Below are 22,132 nucleotides of genomic sequence, written 5' to 3' on the forward strand. Positions count from 1 at the left end.
AGAACATTCTGCTTTCAGGGTAGAAAACAAAACACTACACTTGGGTTATATTTGGCAAACAAGCCATGTTTGCAGTGTTTCCATCACCACCAAGGCACACACATTGCTTCACTTCTTCAAAACCCAATTTTTCTGTGAGCCCCACCCCCTCAACACACACACACACACACACACACACAGAGCGCGCGTCAATTAATCCACAATGGGCTTTCGTGCTATTTTTAAATAAGTTTAATATCAGTTGCAGGGGAGCCCAAATCTGATCCGGACTGCAGTGCTGGCAGAGGTGGCGTTAACTCTCATCCCTGTGGCGATTTTCTCCCACATATGGGTACCTATGCTTTTTCATTAAAGCTGCAAAGAGCTACTTCAAGAGAGCCATTTGCAATGGGAAATTGAAGCTTCCCAAACCCCAGAATTGTGCTTCCAAAGGGTTTCTCCCTCGCACTGTAAAACTCAAAAAAACAAACCAACCTGGATCTCCCATAGCACATCCTAAAGCATAAGAATAGCCTTTTGGATCGGGCCAAAGGCCCATGTAGTCCAGCATCCTACTCTCACAGTGGCCGGCCAGATACTGGTGGGAAGCTGCCAAGCAGGACCCGAGTGCAGTAGCACTCCCCCTACCTGTGATTCATAGAATCATAGAATTGTAGAGTTGGAAGGGACCACAGAGGTCATCTAGTCCAACCCCCTGCTATGCAAGAATCTTTTGCCCAATTCCCAACAACTAGATATTCAGAAGCACACTGCCTCTAACAGTGGAGGCAGAACACAGCCATTGTGGCTAGAAGCCATTGATCTCATGATGAATTGGTCCAGTCCTCCTAAGTTACTTGCGATGGCCGCCATCACTGTCTCCTGTGGGAGTGAGTTCCATAGTTTAACTATGCACTGCATAAAGAAGTACCATCTTCTGTCTGTCCCGAATCCTCCAATATTCATTGGAAAGCAGCCACTAAGCACACATGTACTTATTAGCTTTACCCATCAGCCTTGCCTCTCCCCTGTGGATAGCTCAGTTGTCATGGGTAAAATCAGGGTAATGGGTTCAAGCTCCACATTGGGTGAAAGATTCCTGCATTGCAAGGGATTGGTCTGGATGACCCTTGTGGTCCCTTCCAGCTCTAGTTCTAAGATTCCCTCCTCCTTTCATGCTGTTTGTCTCCCCACCACCACCACCAACATCCATCTGCTTCCTTTTTAACAGTTCATACACAGCACAGATGGGGAACCTTATTTCAGCCTGAGGGCCACATTCCCTTTTGGGCAGCCTTCCAGGGGCCACGTGCTCAAGGTATGCAGGGCCAGAAGCAAAAGTGGCCAGAGCAACTAATCGAAACGTTACCTTTGCAGTTTCTACACATTCTCTGGCTAGGCAAGCAGGAGGCATCATCAGTGTTGGAAGACACACTTCAGTCAAGCAAAAACAGAGGAAATGTGCAAAGCAGCACCAGTCCTGGGAAGGCCCTGAGGGCCAGACAGAGAACTCTGAGGGCCACATTTGGCCTCTGGGCCCAAGGCTCCCCACCCCTTCCTGATATAAGTTGCTGTTGCTGTATCATAAATAGCTTTGGGGGACATAAAAATAAAGATTCACAATACTTGATTTCAGGGCCCCTTTTGAATTTGTTTAAATCCAACACAGCTTTCTAGTGAATTTTGGAGAACCCACAGTGAAACGCCACAGATTGGAGTATCCAATTCTTGGAACAAACCCAGTACACATCTGGCGAGGAGTCAGTCCTCGAGGAAGCCATGCTATCAAGGAGAGATTTTTAAACTTGCCTTAAGGACAAAGATGCTCCAAAGAAGCTGCAGCAGCAGTCTCTGCCCAAAAGTCACTTGGGACGCTGAAAATGGCTTTCTTGGCAAAGCCTGCCCCTATTCGAGTGTCACCTTTTGTCATGTGCCGTGGGACTGACAGCATCCAAGGATCCTGATGGGGTCCCCTTGCGAAGCGGCCTTTGCAGCGACAGATGGGCCGGATGAGAACCGGCTGCCAAACAGCCAGTTGCCTGGGGACAATGCCAGGCCACGGTTTGTTAGTTTAACAAGCCCCTATTTATTCTTCCCCTGAAGATGCTGAAATGGGGCTTTGTCTGCTTTGCTGGACAGCCGACTACAGATGCGGCCAGGCTGGTGCAGGAAAAACCAAGCACAGGAAGGGCCAAAAGAGGAGAGCCGCAGCCACGGGGCAACCCTCTCTTCTGAACAATATAACCAAATACTGTAACAGGAATCCAGGAAGCTGCCTTATACCATTGGTCCATCTCACTCACTATTATCCACACGGACAAGCAGTAACTTTCTTGAGTTCAGGCGATGGTCTCTCTCCTGTGCTACCTGGAGATGCCAGGGATTGATTGAACCAAGGGTCTTTTGCTTGCAGAGCATGTGCTCTGCCACTGACCTGCAGCCCTTCTGCTAAAAAGAAAGTAAGATTCCAGTCCTCATTGTTCTGAATAAAGAGTGGATTCCAATAGGGACACAGGGGTCTTCTCCTGAATCAAAACATGGGTTTAACTAGCCCACCGACGGGCAGTGGCTCCCGGCAGTTTCAAGTAGAGGTCCTTCCCATGCCTACCTGGAGATGCCAGGTGTTGAACCTGGGACTTCTGCATGTTAAACAGGTGCTCCACAGCTAAACCACAGTCCGCTCTATGCTGTTGGCTGCTGAGTCACCAGCGAGGAGTGCTGCCTGGTAAATAAACCAATTTAAGACTCCATCTTCCTTCCATCAGAGAAGGAGAAACACACACCAGGGAAATGGAAATAGTATGAACTATGGACCAAGGTTCAGATCTTGGCGTTTCTAGTTAAAAGGATCAGGTAGCAAGTGATGGGAAAGGCACCTTCTCTGCTTAGGACCCTGCCATCCATCAGAGCAGATGATCCTGATCTAGATAAATAGTGTGATGTGTTATAAGGCAGCTCCCTAAACTGCACCAGCCACAGCCAACCTGTATGACTCAGAATCTTTTCCCATGAAATTCCAGCACAGGAATGTCTCCCTTAACTATTCATTAACATGGCCATATTACCAGTTTAAGAACTTAAATGAGATATCCTGACTCCTGTTTACATTCCAACGCTCGAAACACAGCTTCCTCCTCCCTCCAGCACGGGACAATCTCTGACGACTGCTCAGAGCACCATGCCACCCTTCCCATCAATGAGCAGTGCAACATCGTCCCCGCCACTCCCGCTGCAAAGAATGTACAACTACACACACCTCTTCGCCGTTGAGGTTTCTTTCCCCAACCCATCAATTACCCATCAGCTTTTCAGAATCCACACCCATAACATTTGTTCACGAGGTTAACTTAACAGATGCTTATTAATTTATTGCTTTGCTTCCAATACAAGTTTCAGTAGCAGGGTGTGTTTTTGTGTGTAGAGCCTGCCAAGAGCACACAAGACAGGGACCCATCTCAGCTTTTGTCGAAACGGAGTGCTGCATTGTAAGGAGGAAAGCCTGCATTCTGCAAGATGCTCTTTGAAAGCTGGGAGGAATTATATTACTAGTGAAGCTGCACCAAAGGATCTCACACAGGTGTGTGCGCGCACATCTACGCCTCCACACGCACCCCCAGCCACCCAATTTAACAGCAAAACACTCTCTTATGTACAAAAAGGCTGTGCTTTCAAAGTCACAGGTACCCCTCCGCTGGCCGCCTTTCTCATTACGTCAGGATTTCCTGTCTGCCGGAATCCTGCAACGGTGCACCCACATCTGCCGTCTGGTGCTTCTCCATCACTTGCAGGACGTCGTCCAAAATCGACGGCCCCAAGTCCACGTGAAGGGAGAGCAGGGAGCCCGCGTGGGACATGAAAGCCTTGTCTTTGTTTTCTTCCCCTGAGAACCCATTCACAGAGGCCGGGCACTTGCCGTTGGCGGTGCCAAGGGATTCCGAAGTCCTAGCAGACACAGCACAGGGAGGACTCAGCGCACGGTCATTCGTCTGGGGAGCGGCTTGGGCTTTGTCGTCGAGGTGCAGGCGCGGCGGTTTGGGCGGGGCTTGAGCAGAAGGCAGGGTCAGCGCCTGCAAGCCACCGATGACCGGCAGGGAGATGGCGTTTTTGAGGAGAGGGGAGGGGATGTCCGAAGGCGGCGGCTCGTAACCCGAGATGGTAGCGGTCCTCGAGAACTCGAAGGGCACCATGTACTGGCTGGTGCCACCTGGACTCACGTTGCCCTCTGTCCTGGGCAGGAGGTGGAACTTCCCTTGGAGAAATGAGATGTCACCAAACATGTCGTTCTCCCCACCGCTGCCAATATGAATTGTGTGCCGGAAGTCCCCTAGCGGTGGGCTGATCATGTCTGAAGAGAGGATGTCTCGCAGTTTCTCCTTCTTGCCCCTCCTGCTTCCTCTTTTCAGGTAGATGGGCACTTTGGTGGTGGACATCTTTGTCGACTGCTGTAAAGGAGGGGAGGGGGGAAGAAGAAGGGCCGTTCAGTGCTGGCACTTCAGATTCAAAACAATCATCGTCAAGTCAAAACCAGGCCGGTTAAAAGCTGAAGAGTCCTTGCAAGACAGGAGGTTATCAGCCACAATGGGATCGGCTTTCAGTTGGACATGAGCCACTAATAAATTACCTAGAGGTAAGTTGATTCTGCTGGCAGGATGTGACCTTACGAAGGATTCCCCGGCAGCTGTGCACCTGAGAAGTTCTCCAACGCAGAACCACAGGAGATTCCAGCAGAACTTCAAGAAGTCAATACAAGAGGGAAATCCCAGAGCCACCTCAGGCTGGATAAATTCCTTCCTTCATAACCAGAATCTGTCTGCAGTTCTGCTAAGGAAGAAGAAAAGAGTGATTAAGTTAAGAATTCTGTTTTAACAATCGTCCAATTGGAATTTAAGCCCAACCATAGAGGGAAGGACTACAGCTCAATGGTAGAGCATCTGCTTTGCATGCAGAAGGTCCCAGGTTCAATCCCTGATGGGGAATCCTATTCACCCAGAGGACCACATTCCCTTCTGAAAACCCTATTTCTGTGGTGGGCGGGGCCAGAAGCAAAAGTGGGCAGAGCAATGAGCACACATTTTACCTTTGTGCAGCAGGCTAGTTTCTACCCCAGGTGTTGGGAATCTTTGGCCCTCCAGGTATTGCTGAGCTACTATTCCCATCAGCCATCGCAAGCATGGCCAATGATGATGGGAGTTGTAGTTTAGGAGTTTCTGTAGGGCTGAAGGTTCCCCCCACATATTCTACACTCAATCCCTCTCTATCCTCCCTCCAGGCAAGCATTATCAGACTACACTCAGCCCAAGCAAAAACACGGCTGGTGAGGAGCATGGCCGGGGGAGAGTCCCGAGGACCACATAGGGAGGCTTGGAGGGCCACATCCATTCTCTAGGCCTGTGGTTCCTCATCCCTGAACTAAGAACTCTCTTTGCTCACCTCATAAGGACCATATCTGAAACCTGTGTTGTTTGGGATTGGAAGCACTTCTTGCTGCCTTGGGCCCGTCCAAGTCATCTCCCTCTCCTTCCCAGAATGCCTTCAGGAAGGGCTGGGGTGACCAGGCAGCAGACACTTCCTATTCATCTGACCCCCTCCCCAGGCATAGAGTGAGGAAAAGGAGCAGCAATGTCCCCATGAAGAGCCTGGCTGCTGGATCAGACCAAAGGCCAACAACAACAACAACAACAATATACACCATTAGGCACCAGGCCTTTGCCTGATTAACACATTATACCCCTTTTAGATGTTTGTGGAAGGGGGTCCATCATCCCATTCTTACAGTGGCCAGCCAGCTGCCCATTGGGAGCCCCACTACACAGGACCTGAGGGCCAACAGCGTTCTCCCAGTTTTGAATTCCCAGTAACTGATATTCAGAGCAATACTTTTGCTGCTCATTTTAAAACAGATTTTCTCTTCACTGTGTTTGTTCAGTTTTTCGAGCACCACTTAGAGGCAGAGGTGGCAATTAAGCAGCATGCAGTGGTACCTCGGGTTAAGTACTTAATTCGTTCCGGAGGTCCGTTCTTAACCTGAAACTGTTCTTAACCTGAAGCACCACTTTAACTAATGGTGCCTCCTGCTGCCGCCGTGCCGCTGAAGCACGATTTCTGTTCTCATCCTGAAGCAAAGTTCTTAACCTGAAGCACTATTTCTGGGTTAGTGGAGTCTGTAACCTGAAGCGTATGTAACCTGAGGTACCACTGTACCTGTTTTTGAAATAAATAACAACTAAAACGGCTGATCCCAGCGCCATTTGGCAGGGGCTCTGCTCCCTGAGGCATTAAAAAGCAAGGACACCGAAGTCCATGTGGCCTGGCCGTGTCTGAACAAGCGAGAGCGTTCTGCGGCCGACTCGAAACAGGTGGCTGCTCTGTCAGGGGTGGGCTGATGGATAAAGCGGCCTTTTGTCTGAGCGCCTGGCAGGGCGCTGGTGCACACCAAAGCCTCAAGACCATTGGCTCGGCGCACTGCTGACAGAGCAGGTTATCACGAGCAACTGTTTAACGGACAAGCCAGGAAGGGAAGGATTTAAAAGGGGAAACGGGCCTCATTTGCAACAACCGCAGAAAAGCAATCCAGGCAGCTTTCTCTCTCTCTCTCTCTTTGCAAGCGGAGGGTACACAACCGAGAACAATACGCCAGCGGCTGAAAGAAGCTGGGCCCACAGCTCCGATGCGCTGCTTTGGACAATCGCCACTTGTTCTCTTGCCCCGCCAAATGCCACACACAAACAGCCATGCCTCTGGGCTCAAAAGCACCTCCGCCGAGGTCACCAACCCAGAAAAAAGCAGCACAGCTTGAAGCAACAGCAGCGGCAGATTTGAGGTTTTCCTCCAGACTTCCTCCAAAGAGGTTAGACAGGTCAGAGTTCATTGGTTAGAGCACCTGCTTTGCAGGCAGAAGGTATCGGGTTCAATTCCTGGTATCTCCAGGTAAGGTAAAGGTAAAGGGACCCCTGACTATTAGGTCCAGTCGTGGTCGACTCTGGGGTTGCGGCGCTGATCTCGCTTTATTGGCCGAGGGAGACGGCGTACAGCTTCCGGGTCATGTGGCCAGCATGACTAAGCCGCTTCTGGCGAACCAGAGCAGTGCACAGAAACACTGTTTACCTTCCCGCCGGAGAGGTACCTATTTATCTACTTGCACTTTGACGTGCTTTCAAACTGCTACGTTGGCAGAAGCAGTCCCAACTCAAATCCAGGAGAGCTGCTGGCAGTTGGCGTGGACCAGGCTTCTCCAACCAGCTGCCCACCGGGCGCTTTGGACTACAAGGCCTATCAGGCCCAATCAGCAACTGTCAAGAATGATGGGAGATGTAGACCAACAACATCTGAGGAGCACCAGGTTGGGAAAGGCCAGTGCAGGGCTTGGTATCAGGCGATTTTCTACGTACCTAGGGCTTCATCTGCATCATAGATTTAAAGCTGTACGATACCACTTGAAACAGCCATGGCTTCTGCCAAAGAATCTTGGGAACCATAGTTTCTTGAAGATGCCGAGAGTTGGTAGGAGACTCCCCTCACAGCTACAATTCCCAGAGTTCCCTGTGAAGACGGATTGGTTGTTAAACCACTCTGGGAATTGTAGCTCTGTGAGGGGAATAGGAGGCCTCCTAACAACTCGCAGCTCCCTTGACAACTCCCAGGATTCTTTGAGGGGAATGTCATGACTGGGTTTTTTTTGGGGGGGGGCTTTGTGGGGGGGAAGCCATGATTCATCTTTAAATGTATAGTGCAAATGGGGCCTAGGTCAGGCAGGGGATGTGAACACCCACCTTTAAAAAGCCAAAAATATCCAGGGACTAACAAGGCTTCCCATTTACACACACCCCCCGCCTGATTAAAATTTTGCAAACCCACAAAAAGATTGTATAGGGAATTTGCAAGACATTTCTAAGGGGTTCCCAGCCTGTGCAACCGACCCATGTTCTTCCAAGATTCCACTAGGTGGCTGTGTAAGTCCAGGTAAGTCACATTTCTGAAAGGAGCAACTCTGACTCCTCTCAAAAGCAACCGCAAACCACCAACCAATTCTTTAAACCAGAGATAAGGAACCTGTGGCTCTCCCAATGCTGTTGGGCTTCCAGCTTCCTTGATCTTTGCCCATGTTGTCTAGAGCAGATGGGAACACAGACCATGAGACAAGGAACAAATTCCAGTTCCCGTTTGTCCCTTTAGAAAACGGGCCATTTCAGGTTTACAGTTCAATTCAAGTTCATTCCAATCATCCTCGGCAATCTTCTCCCTGGCATTCATAATGCTACAAGTTGCTGAGCTAAAGTGTAAAAAAGGACTGAAGACTAAGGAAACATCCGTGTAGCGGAAATGTGAATCGTTTCACTTATTTTATTTATTTATTTATTGCCAGCAGTTATGCCCTTTCAGCTTAAAGGCTTACAAGAGACTAAAACCTGAAAAAACACAATAAGAGAATGAACTTGAACTAGAAATTGTCCCAAGTTCTACTGCAAAAAGAAGAACTTAATTCATGTTTAGTTCACCTGGCAATTGTGGGAACTTTCAGGTGTAGTTCAAAGATTTTTTTGAAAAAATTCAGCAAACCTCATTAGGCCAAACTAGTTCATCCCAAGCACTATATCCCACCCTCGTCTCCAAAGACATCAGGCCAGCGTACTGGCTAACTTATCTGCCTCTTATCCTTGCAACAACCATAGCTGAGGCTGAAAGAGATAGGGCAATTTGAACCTGGGTCTTCCAAATCCTATTCAGACACACTCTAACCCCCAGGCCATACTGGTTTGCAATCAGCTTAACTGGCACTGCTTCCTAAGATTCTCTGTGCAAACTGAATCCCTATCAAGTTGCAGTTCTCTGACCAAAGGCTAACTTCTGATTAGACATGCACAAGACTGGGACACTGAACCGTTATTAAGACGGTGGTGCAGTCGTGGCTTCCCATTCCAAGCTACTTGGGCACTGCACTCACCAAGGGTGCTGCTTCCAGGTGGCGTTCAATCGTAGACCGCCAAATTCAGGTGGCACAGGTCGCTTTTGGAGCTCTTGCACAACCAACACACTGTCCATCCCCACGCCACAGAAATCCAACTTTTTGCAGAGAAAATGCATCAACCCTTGCTTGATGAAACGTCATCTAAAACTCCCCAAAAATCTGAACGAATGCTCAGGAAACAGGTCGCACGCCATATAACCTCCCTGCAAACAGATTGGGATGAACGTTCCACATTTTTACCAAAAAGGACACGCACTTTCATCCCTTGTAACCTTTTGCCTCCCCCATCATTCCCTCCTTTGGTTCTCTCCCCATCAATGAATTTTAGATTGTGATATCAGCCAATCTAAAATTGCCCATGGGGTATCACCTCCGGCCAAGGCACAACAGATAACAGCAACAATCAAGGGAAAGAAAGACGTAACATCTTGCAAGGACAGGAAGAAATACCAAGGACAATATAATTGCCACCCACCCACAAGAAGAACAAGGATATAGTTTGAGTTCCTCACTTGAAGTTTTATAAATCTTCTAATGTGTCAACACAAATAGAAGTTATTAATATTGCAGTGGTTGAATAAGGGATTATTATTATGACCGGAATGTAATTAAAACTGATGAGATTTCGGAACGCAGAAATAAAAAAACCATCAAATCTAGAATGTGGGGGCCCTCACTCTACCTAAATTATATAATTTGCTAATTGAATGATTGGTATTAATAATTGTATTATAAATTGGTATTGTTATAATGAGGCTATTATTGGACTGTAATTGAAAACTAATAAAAAATTATTACAAAATAATAATAATATTGGAACAGGGTGCCAAATTGAATAAAATATGGGGGGGGTAAGCTGCACACTACATAATTGATCGCATGACACAGTGCACAGACCCCGCTTTAATGGCAACGCTCATCAACTTATGGGGAGGGCGAAGGGACCTCAAGCCCTAGGAGTCAGCTCCTATGGATTGGAAGCAGCTCAGGGCAGGGACCCGGCCTTTGCTGCTTATGTTATTGTGAGTTGTGCACCAATTAATGGTGCTGAATAAATGCAGCACAAAGGAAGCGAGAGCAGGTGGCAACAGCAGCAGCAACAAAGGCTTGCAAGTGATCATGAAAGCACTTTTCGAGCAGTTTGAAGATGCACCTCGAGGTGTCAGAGCAGCTGCACAGAGGGAGAACAAGAATGAGATGGGCAGACACCTGCTATGGGGTTGTTTTAGCCTGGAGAAATGATGGCCTGACGTTCTTCAAAGACCTGAAAGGCTGCCATATAAAAAGAAGGCAAAGACTTCATCCCCAGGGTGCAGCAGGACTAGATTTAAAATGGGCTGAAGTTAGAAAGGAGATTTTGGTTGAACTTTGGGGGTGGGGCTCTCCTTTTTACTGTGCATTAGTGATCGTTTGCGCTCACGATGGAAGTTACCCGCGATTCCACTTTCAGGACAATTTGCACCCACCAAAGCTGCAGAGCAGCTTTCCAATCGGGGAATGTCCCATAACTTCCTGCTGAAATTCTGTAACTTTTCGTACCGCAAATGTACCAGAGGGGAGGAGGCCCCATTGTCCCACTTTGGGGCTGGTCCACACTTCCGCTTTGTCCGTGATTAGAAAGCACAAGTCCAAGCTGTTTCATGCTTGACCCACCCTTTCTAGTTATAGGTCTGAGTGGTTTTCCCCTTGCCCCACTCCTTAGGGAAAACCTGCTCTTCAGTGCTAAACCAGAGCAAACTCAAATTGCTGTTTGCTCTGATTGAGCGCTAAAGAGCACTTTCCCCCAGGATGAAAGCAGCTGGACGAGAGGCAGTGTGGATGAGCCCCTTGTTGCACTATAACTCAAAGTGTGCCCTTGCAGACAACAGTGGAATGATGTGGCCTGTATAAATCCACTATCATTGCATCAATGAAATGTTGCACAATGCACTCGTAAAGGGCGGTCAGAATACTCTTTATTACTGATCCTTTATTACTATGTTATTGGATTAGCATTTTAGATATTTTTTATTGTACAGTATTTTTTTAAAAATTCTGGTTTTAGTTTTTTCATTTGTTGTATCAAGATGTCAAGGAGATAAAGAACTACACAGCTTCTAGAAGACATCTAAAGGCAGCCCTGTATCGGGAAGTTTTTAATGTTTGACACTTTACTATGTTTTTATATGTGCTGTAAACTGCCTAGAGTGGCTGGGGAAACCCAATCAGATGGGCAGGGTATAAATAATAAAATTATTATTAGGCTTTTTTTAAGGTAAAAAGCCACTGACAAATTAATAATAATAATAATAATAATAATAATAATAATAATAATAATATGGTAGCTTCCCAGTCCTACCACTAACTGCCTAGAAATCTGCCAGGAAATCCATATCTGCTTTCTGCGTGTTATATCAGTGGAAGTCTTCCAGCAGAGGCTTGACCAAGCTCTCATGGGGTGCCCTTTGCCTGGATTTCCTGCCCCAAGCAGGGGAATGGGCTGTATGTGGCCTCCTTCAACTTTAGGGTCCTGTGAATCAGTGTTAGAAACTCAGATACATGGCTCCTTAAACCAGGGTTTAAGGCTACAGTCACCAAAATGGAATGTCTAGTTGCCATTTGGGGACCAGACAGCTCGAAAGTCATATTTTTTATTACAACTTTTTGATTTCTGAAATTCACTCCGATTGCGCAGATAAAATATCACGGATAGAATTTTACAGGTTGTGTTGTTAGTGTGTGAAAACAGGCAAGAACCAAGGATCCCCAGGCATGATGGTGGAGACATCAGGCGCCATCCTGGTACCCAGGTATCTTCACTTAGACGCTGCTGTCTGTGAAAAGCAATATTGGGAGGCTGTGAAACTGCAGCAAAATGTGCTCAACTCCTTCCCTGCAGACTGTTTCTTTCTGATCCAAGCCGCTTTTCTGCTTGCTTTCAGTCATGACAGCTAAATAAACCCTCCCATGGTCTTTATACTGCTGACCAACAGAGGACGAGGGACACATGAACGGCAGAAGGCTGCTGTCTCTAAGCTCTGCTTAGATGGACTTCCTGGAGGCATTTGGCCAATCAGGGGTTAGAAACAGGATACTGGACATCTAAGAGAATTGGGTGACCTATTCCAATAGGAATTATCAAAGATAACCTCCATGCTCAGATGCAGTCCATCTCCAAGAACCCAGGTGTTAGGGAGATGAACAACAGAGGGTGGCTAAAGCAGTCTGAACACTTGCAAGCAGAACACAACTGTTAAAAACCACCATCAAATCACAGCTCACCTCCATTTACACAGGTGTGTTCTCCTGCAATTTGTTTTTCTTCCCCCCCATGAAAAAACAACCCTGAAGTTTCATGAGGACCAGCACCTTAAACCAACCTGATCTGTGATTTTTACTGTGCAGTAAAAACTTTGCTTTTTTAGGAGATCCCATGTAAAAATCCTAGAGACTCCACTTTCATTTTACCACACCTGATGTTTATCCAGCTCCCTTGGGAAAGTGACGGGGGGTGGGGGGGGTGTTTGTCTGTCAGCAGGTAAGGAGATGGGGAGAGCAGGGCGCACTGCCTCCAAATGTGCCCAGAGATCCAAACATGCCAACCACCCATGTTTCCTGCTTTTACCACTGTCCCCATTCGAAGCACAGGAGGACTCCCATATGAGTACATAAAGACATATGCACAGGGAGAGAAGCATGGGAACCCATGGGGATTTTCCCCTGGCAAGGATGCAGGCAGAGCAAAACACTGAATGAAGAGAGCGGGCTAACACCTCACAAAACCAACGAAAATTGTTCCCGGACATTTGCCTAGCGTCTGAAAACGCTTACGAAGAGAAGGCTTCCATCCAGCTGCCTCTGCCCCCCTCCCCCGGCACTATGTCATTTATGTGCCGTGCCCAGTTAGCCCACCCACCGACCCCTCTGTATCCATTTCAGACTTCCCACAGCCCAAGTAGCATCCAAAGATAGCTCCAGCAGAGGGGAGCAGGTTTCTAAAGTTACAAAGCAGCTCCCCGCCCTCCGCCAAGGTATTGTCCAATCTAAGACCCTGATGCAAGTTTCACGTGTGCCATTCAATTCGGATGGGTCTTTAATAGCTGGGCAGCAAGGGAAAGGGCTATATATTGGGGGCAACTTGGGGAGGGGGGGTGAAAGAAGGGTGGACACTTGCAGAGGGCTTTATATAGCCCAGAAGATGAATCTCTGGGGGGTCTGGTGGTGGGGAGAGAGAGAGAGAAAGCACTACAATGACGCCAGCTTCTAAACCCGAGAGTTTATAGTTACTCTGCCAGGCCTGGAAGCTCAGAGACGCCCTCCTGACCACCACACCCCTGTTGTAAAAGGTCCAAGATTTATTTCACACACAGGCACACACACAAATGTAGCCAGGTTCCATTCCTTAAATACAGAGAGGTGTGGAAAGCTGGGCCAAGACAGATGGGAACAGACATGTCTGCTTGCCATCTGGCCAGTTTTTAATTTATATTTAAGAGAGAGAGAGAGATTGGTTGTTGTTTTTCACTTTTCTTTTCTTTTTAAAAAAAGAGATCTGTCTTCTGCCCCTGTATTATTCCAGAATTATCACAGTTAAAACAAAACAGCTGACATTACATGATCAAGTGTTCCTTTCTAAAATGCAAAGTGCCAGGCTTTCCAACGTACCCAGCAATGCCCAGCCTGGGCTGTTCTTATGCCTTCTACTTACTTCATTTGCTTCCAAGGCCATCCCAGAATAAATATCCCCTGGGCTACTTGCAAATAAGGCAATGGGCTACATCCAATGCTATTCCTACTCAGAGGAGACCCACTGAAGTTAATGAGGATGAGTAACTTGGGTCCATTCGATTCTCTGGGAAGAACCTAGCTGAACACAACCCAATATTAAAAACAGTACGCTATCATAAAAAATAATAAAAGAAAGCAAGGCAGTCAAGGATAGGAAGAAATGAGAAGGGGAAATTGTTCACATGAGCTGGATGAGCATCTAAGTGCAGGTAAGAGTGAACGAAATGAGTAAAATGGGGTCGGCACACTAGGGATACAAGGAACAGCTAAAGCAGCTTTTGCCAGCCTGATGCCACCCAGATGGTTTGGACCAGTAAAAAACATCTGGAGGGCACACAGTTGACAAAGGTTGTACTAAAGCATTTTTGACAGAGGCGGAGAACCTTTTTTTCTAATGAGGGCAACGTCCTGGGCAAGGAGAAAACTTGCCAGGGTCACATGAGGGTGGAGTTGGCACCAAGAAAAATGGGAAGGATACCCCTTTCTCTCTTTTTCCACCATCTCCTTTCCTCTCTCCCTTTTACCACCCCATCCATCCAATTTTCCCCCACTGCCACCTGCATGAAATTAGACCAAGGGCCAAATGTGGCCCTCAGGCTGCCTCCACCCTCAATTTAGTGCTGTGTAGCTTAGAAAGAGACAACAGGGAGCAGGGAGAGGGAGAGATAGATCTTGGGTCACCTAATAAAGTTTGACAGGCAGCACATTGAGAATGAGACACTTCTTTGCACAGCATGTTTAACTTAGCAGAAACTCCAGCCACAAGATGTTGCAATGGCAGGGACCACTGCCCAAAATGGCTGGGGTGTGGGGAAGACGCAATAAATTCCGAGTTGGGGGGGTTATCAGAGGCTATGAGTCAGGATTGTTAAATAGAACCTCCCCGTCTAAGAGAGAAATAGCAAGATATAAAGCGGGAAAGGGCTGTTGAATTTGCACCCTGTTATCAGGATTATCAGGGAGATCTGAGCAGCATCTGTCAGGAATAAGACTGGGGTCGTCCTCACGTAAAAATAAGGCCCACTCGACTCAACGGGTCTTCCTTCCGGATAGATATGTACAGGATAGTATCACTGGTTGACCTTTTTGCAAGTTTTCTGCGACCCTCCTTAGATCCAGTTGTTGTTGCTGCTGCTGCTGCTGCTATAGACACAGGAGCAGAGGCTGCCGGATGCAAAGTGAAGTTCTCTGCTTCGCACTCCCCCCTGGTTGCTCAGGGAGGGGCTAGGAAGTAAGCAAACCCCACCGGCCGCTCTCCGCACTCCTTCCAGTAAACTCTCGTTCTTATGGCACACGCTGAATGTTGGATCCCCGGAGGGGAAGCTGGGAGATCCCGGAGCCAAGCTCTGTATCCTCCTTAGACACCCCGCGCCCGCCCCGCCGCGTGGCTCCCTAACCATTGCGCGCAGCGCCCGCCGCAAAAAAACACACACACACATCCCGTTCTAATTCATCTAGAATGATCTCAAACCCGCCAACTCTTGACATCTCCAAGGGGTAAGAAGCAAGGAAGTGAAGGCACCTCTAACGACTCAGGAGCAGCTAACCCAAAACAGCACCCCAAAAAACTTTCCACCCCGCCCAGTATATCTCTTTTAAAAAACGGTGTTCATACTTCGCGATTGGGTCTGTGCTGTAGAATGTGGAACGATCAACGCGAAAGAAGGGTCGGGGGTGAACAGAGTCGGGTACAAGGAAGAGATCCCCCGGTTAGATTTTCACCAGGTAGGAACTGCAACCCTGGGACCTCTGAACATGTGCAGAGTGCCTTCCCCAAATACTGCAAATCCTCCTCTCCCTACAACACCAGCAGCATAAGTTGGGCAAACCCTGAACCCCGGCATCTCTTCAGGGCGTTGTCAATGGGATGGATCCCCACCCAAGAGCCCACAATGATCTGGATCCCCATAACAAATACAGAGCCCCCCTAAAGATCTTGCGGGTCAGGGACGCGGCTTTTAACTAGGTCTCCCTCCCACCCCTGAACACTCCGTATTTTTAAAGGCAGTTTCCTCATTCTCCGCTCCCAATGCGAAGCCGTTTACTCACCCCAGGCTCGCAGCTGGGCGGCGCCGGCTGTTCCTTTTCCTGCGGCAACTGACGAGCAAAGAAGGAGCGAGCTCCACTAGCCTGCAATTGCCACCCACCACAAAGCCCCGCCTCCCCGAGACCACCAGCCAATCCAAGGCGGCTGCTCTGAGCCGCAAGCCCCGCCCTTCTCTCAGACTCCTCCCCTCGTCGCTTTTCTGCTTTTTTTCTTTTTTAAATTGCATATTGCAACAGTCTTTTAAGGAAGCGAAACCCCTAGGCTTGTTGTGACCCAAGAGCCCCTGAGCGTGTGCAGAGGAACTTTGATTTTCACTGCAGCCGAAGAAGGCTACAGTACAGTGGTACCTTGGGTTACATACGCTTCAGGTTACAGACTCCGCTAACCCAGAAATAGTACCTCGGGTTAAGAACCTTGCTTCAGGATGAGAACAGAAATCATGCAGCGGCGGCGCAGCGGCAGCAGGAGGCCCCATTAGCTAAAGTGGCGCTTCAGGTTAAGAACAGTTTCAGGTTAAGAACAGACCTCCAGAACAAATTAAGTACGTAACTAGAGGTACCACTGTACTTACAATCCCAAACTTTCCTCCAGAGGAAAGGACGATAGTTCAGCGCTGACCGCAGGGGCTTTTTGGGTTGCAGAAAAACCCAAATTCAAGTTCAGGAATCTCAAAATAGAAAATTATCAAGCAGCCTGTGATGGGAAAGACCCGTCTCTGTGATCCTGGATAGCTGCAGCCAGAAAGAGTGGAAAATCCTGAGCTATATAGCTTCCAGTGTGTCCTGTAGAAATACCAGCAGCTTGGAAATTCAAGAGGAGGTATTTATTTTCCTGCTTTCATGGGGTTTTAAGTTGCCTTCTTCAGCTGTAGTCAAAGTTCCTCTGCACATGCTCAGGGGCTGTGATTTGTTAAGCAGTAACAACCAAAACAAGATCCTTGAAAAAGCGTGGCACCCCCCCCCCCCAAAGTAATCACATCCTGGGTTGTTGGTTTGAGCTCCACGTTGGGCAAAAGATTCCTCCATTGTAGGGGGCTGAACCCTCATGGTCCCTTCCAACTCTACAATTCTATGAACTCCCACAAACATGAAATTCGGAGTCCAATCAGAATGCACTATTCTGGGTAGACGACATCCCTGATACGGCTCTTTCTAATCGGCTCTTTCTAATCGTTGTTCCCTTAACACAGGTGCCCTGCACCAGACACCTGATTCCTGTCCAGGAAAGAAAGGGAGCTCTGAAAACCCAAAAGCGGATACAGTGGTACCTCGGGTTACATACGCTTCAGGTTAAAGACTCCGCTAACCCAGAAATAGTACCTCAGGTTAAGAACTTTGCTTCAGGATGAGAACAGAAATTCTGCTCTGGGGGCGCGGTGGCAGCAAGAGGCCCCATTAGCTAAAGTGGTGCTTCAGGTTAAGAACAGTTTCAGGTTAAGAACGGACCTCCGGAACGAATTAAGTGCTTAACCTGAGGTACCACTGTACAATGAGGCAGCCTCACCCATGTTAAGTCAGGTTCAGACCAGGAGCCCTTCCACACTTCCACTTCTCCTATGATTTCACATGATGTCAAGTTACAGATCTGTTCGAGAGGGTTTGGGGTTTTTTTTTTGTTTGTTTTGTCCCACTGCTTTTGCCAGGAAAATCCGTTGTTTACTGCTGAATTGGAACAAATGTCAATCTGCAGAAAACCCGATGGACATTTGTTCCAATTAGGCAGTAAATAGCGGGTTTTCCTGGGGAAAGCGGTGGGACAAAAAAAACCAACCCTCTCGGACCCATGACTTGAAATCACGCTGGGATAGCTCAGTTGGTAGAGCTTGAGAGTCTTCATCTCAGAGTTGTGGGTTTGAACCCCACATTGGGCAAAATATTCCTGTGTTGCAGAGGGTTGGACTAGATGACCCTGAGGGTCCCTTCCAACTCTACAAATCGATGATTCTATGACAAACGGAAGCGTAGATGGGCCCTGAGTCATGCAACCTGTGCTCTAGCCGCTGACCGTGTTTCATCACACGGCAGGTTACTGGAACACCAAGGTGATCTGTGTCAATGGCTCACAGCTCACCATTCATTCAGCAGTGACACAAATGCCTCGGCAGGAGTGCCACCTATGTCTGCTGGAAAATCCCCTGGAGCATTCAGGAATCCATCAGGTTCCATCAAGGTTCTGTCCTTGCAGAATTGAAGTAGCTACATTCAGCACAAACATCCTCAACAGGCAACGGCAAGAGACTCACAGGAGCCTCCTGATCAGCAGAGCGTTTCAAGGGTTAAGTATATGCCCAGCTAGGTTTGTTGGACCGTTGATGTACTGAGAGAGCCCCATGGTTGACATAGAGGCCAGGAAGTCCCACGCTAGCCCATTTGAGGCAGCCTTGGGGGCCCCATTAACTACGAACCCCTAAATCTGGGATCTGCTCTAAACCTGTGCCAGAGTTTTGCAAGCGTTTTGCAGCAACCCCCCCCCCCACACACATTTTGCAGTGAAAACCCCGCAGCCTGGTCACCACAAAGCCACCCAGCCCACCTATATCCTCCTTCCATTGTCAGAGTCACAGGTACAGAAGCACCTTGAACTTTTGCAGAAGTGGGGAATTAAACTGGAGTTCCTGGATTCAGTACCGTACTGTGTTATTATCAGTTTAAGCCCCGATGCTATAGAACTGTGTTGGATTCAGAAGTGGGAAACTCACATTCAGATCCTCATAGTTATGCAACTCAGTGGGTGGCCTTTGGGGGAAAGTCCGTTTCTGGGCTAGACCACCCTCACAGGGCTGTTGTGAAGATAAAATGCAATTAAGGGATATGTTTTTAAAGCCCTCAGGATATTGGGTGTGGAAAGATCGTCTCCGTAAATAATATTTGGGTGTGTCTGAAGTTGCAGCTTTGTGGATCTAGAGTTGGTAACTTATAATCTTTCAAGTTAAGAATGGATAGGGTGGAAAATTACTGCATAGTGGAATCTAAGAGTCCGAGCCTGCAATTCTACACACACTTATATGGGAGTAAATCGCATTGAACGCCACGGGACTCACGTCTAAGTAAACATGCATAGTACACAACAGTGGTGCTTTTTCAACCTCTATTTATTCTTATGTAGATAAAAGCATTTATAAACCATTTAATATTTTTTCAAAATCCAAACCTCTCCACTTTCATTTTTGAAATTATTTTTATTAACAACTTCTAATAATATACATATGTACATACATATATAAAGAAGGAATATAATAATAATACAATCTATTGCTTTAATTCACAATCAGTGCTTATGAACAAAAAAAAATGAGTAACTATTAATAATTAATTTGCAAACTTATTATAATGCTATTTCTACAAAATTCCTAATAGACTATATGGTTCAACGTCTTGTATTTTGTTCCACTAGTACATAATAAAGATATTCCATTTTTGAATGTTTTTATCATGTTGTCTTCCTTTTCTCTGATTAAATTTGTCAGCTTTATAATTTGAACAATCTCCCATGCCCCAGCTGTTGGGGGACTGGATTCCCCCACCCCAGTTATAACTAATTACCACATTAATAAACGTGAAACCAGATGTCTGTCTTACAATAAAAACAAATCCTTAACAACAAAAAGGAAAGCTAATGGGTTAATTACACAGGAGGATGCTTGAAACTAAATATGGAATAGGCATGCCCATAAAACTGTATCTGCCAATGTCAGGGAGCTAACTTTAAAACTATTGCACAAGTGATACACCACCACACTGAGGAAACTGTTCTTTATGTGTCTTAGAACATTTTCTTCCTTTTTGGAGGGGGTGCCAACTTATTGGTACATATGTGATGGGAATGCTCTTGTGTACCAACATTTGGGGTGAGAGTGGTCCAGGAAATGTGCTCCATCACTCTTCACAGGGAGCACTGGAAGGATTTTCATGGGGTGGCATAAAATCCATAGCATCAGAGAATAGGGAAAGCTGCTCTTTCGGGAGGGGGGGATAATGCCAAAGTTGAGGGTGGCCTGTAGGCAGAAAAGGACACTTTTGAATCAGTTTGATTTCTGTATATTAATTTTGGTAATGTAGTGGAACACAGTTGCTTGCTGTCAAAAGCGTATGCTACCCTATTTTTCCTCCCTTACCCCCAAAACACAAGAGCCCTGCTGGATGAGGCCAAAGGCCCATCTAGTCCATCATCGTGTTCTCACCAAATGCCAGCCAGATGCCCCGGGAAGCCTGCAAGCTGGAGATGAGGAAACAGCACTCTGCCCACCTGCGATTCCCAATAACGGGCATTCAGAAGCCTCTGACAGTAGAGGTAGAGCATTGCTGTCATGGCTAGTAGCCACGCATGGACCTCTGAGGCATCTAGACTAAACCTCTGAACCTCCAAGCCACCAGAAAGCTACCTCATCTCAGGTCAGATCGCTGGTTCATCTGCTGTAATTTTGCCTGCTCCAGGGGTAGCCAACATAGTCTCTTCCAGATATTGTGGGCTACAGCTCTCATCAGCTCCAGCCAGCATGGCTAATGGCCAGGGATGAGATCTCTATGCATGGAAAAGGGAGAAAAATAGAAATGGTCCAATAGTGTGTGTGTTAGCTGTACATAGTCTTAAATTGACTGTGCTCCAACTTTTCACCTCCAGACAACTTACTTGCATTGTCTGTATGCTTTTGTACACAGATATGGTAAAGCGGTAATGTCTGGTTTTGTTTTGTTTTTGGTTAACCAGGAGAGCAGAGTTTAGTTTTCTTTTTTGTTCTGCTTGAGTTTAGTCGTATAATTTATTTAAAAATCCAATTAAAAGTTTAAAATTGGCAGGATATATACCCTTGTAACCCTCCTCCATTTCTCAGATGACTGTCATTCAGATGGTCAGCATCCCAGTATATGTTCAGCATCCCAGTGCAAATCCCTGAGCTCCTCATTCATTTCAAGGGGGCAACTGCTCAGTGGATTGGGCCACTAATCTTTGCATATTTCCCACACTGTTTACCCAGATGGCGGGAGGAGGGAAGGTGGAATTAAAATTGCTTTTTGCCTGCTTAATCAGCCGCCTGAAACCGATTAAGAGGCTGTTAATGCACATATTCACAGGGAGTAAAGGAGAAAGTGAGAGAGTTCTAATTAAAATGCTGCACGTTTTAAACCTGTGGTTAATGCATTGACCTGCTGCTGGTTCGCTGCCATCTCTTCTTGGTGTGTCAGTACAATAGAGGGAGTCAATGTGAATGTTGATAAACAGGCCCGGCCATGAGCAATAGGTGGATTTCCACTAGCTTGCCTGCTCTCTGTGGTTTCTCCTGCTCTCTTCCTTTTCAGCAGGGAGGGTCAATGTTTAATTGCATTTCAAAATTTCCCTTCCTCATTACAATTTCCTAAACTACCTAAAATGACCTTGTTGGGTCAGGCTCATGCTCCGTCTAGCTCAGCAACTACACACACTGCATGAGACGTAGCAGGGCAGGATGGCAATATCCTATTGACTAACTGTGTGAACTCAGTCCTCTGAGCATGGGTCCTTCTGCAGAATCGGGACAGACAAAAGAAAGTTATTCTTCACACAACTGTGGAATTTGCTCCCACGGTTAAAGAGAGGCTCTGTATAACAGGGAGGTGTGGTTTGCTAATCTTGTTTGTGTTTTTCCTTCTATTTATGATGGAACTTGGGAACCTGCTCCCAGCAGAGGCAGTGATGACCATCAATTGAGTGGCTTTAAAAGATGATTAGACAAATTCACAGTGGATATTAGGCAATCAGTGGCTATTAGCCACAATGGTTGTTTTCCCTCCACTGTAAGAGTGGGGATCATAAGTGGGAAGAGTGCCGCTGCACTCAGGTCTTGCTTGTGGGCTTCCTATATAGGGCATCTAATTGGCCACTATGAGAACAGGATGCTGGTGTAGATGGGCCTTTGGAATGATTCAGCAACACCCTTTTTATGTAGCCAAAATGGAAGTTCCCATTCTTAAGAGGAAGGTAACAGCAGGCTAGGGGAAATCCCACAGTTGTAGTACATTTTTTATGAAAGGAGGGGAGGGGAAACCATCCTAAAGTGGTGCAGGGGACCCCAAATGATGACTAAGCATGCTCAGTGAGAGCATATTTGGGGGGGTGGATAGAATACAGGAGAGGAGAATGTAGTAGAGTAGCTTGTAAAGAGGCATGGGAAACTGGCTGGCTGGAATTCTGAACAAGGGGACTCCACTCTGCAACATTTTGTTGCAGTTCCGAATTGTCCATCTTTGAATATTAATCCCCAGGGACAGGAGTATGAACACTATCTATCATGGTCACTGAAAGACCCAGCGCACGATGAAATTCTATTTCATTTCAATGTTTGCACTCAAGCTTAACCTTCCAAAAGGGAGCCCAGACCAGCTAACAATAACAGACGA

General features: G+C 47.1%; 1 protein-coding gene across 2 annotated transcripts; it reads right to left on the bottom strand.

The window, feature by feature from the left end:
* Positions 1-216: 216 nt before the first annotated feature.
* CDC42EP2 (CDC42 effector protein 2) lies at positions 217-15,862 on the bottom strand. 2 transcript variants are annotated; one of them, XM_083716558.1, is made up of 3 exons: positions 15,761-15,862; positions 4,601-4,797; positions 217-4,421 (listed from the first exon to the last, which is right to left on the bottom strand). In XM_083716558.1, the coding sequence occupies exon 3, from the start codon at positions 4,407-4,409 to the stop codon at positions 3,687-3,689; it is 723 nt and encodes a 240-aa protein (XP_083572684.1). In that variant the 5' UTR covers positions 4,410-4,421; positions 4,601-4,797; positions 15,761-15,862; the 3' UTR covers positions 217-3,686. The 2 variants fall into 2 exon arrangements, with proteins under 2 accessions (XP_083572684.1, XP_083572685.1); XM_083716559.1 differs by having other exon boundaries at positions 4,601-4,800; positions 15,761-15,823.
* Positions 15,863-22,132: the final 6,270 nt, after the last annotated feature.

This window comes from Podarcis gaigeae (assembly GCF_964106915.1).
Source record: "Podarcis gaigeae genome assembly, chromosome: 16".
NCBI classification, from domain to species: Eukaryota; Metazoa; Chordata; class Lepidosauria; order Squamata; family Lacertidae; genus Podarcis; species Podarcis gaigeae.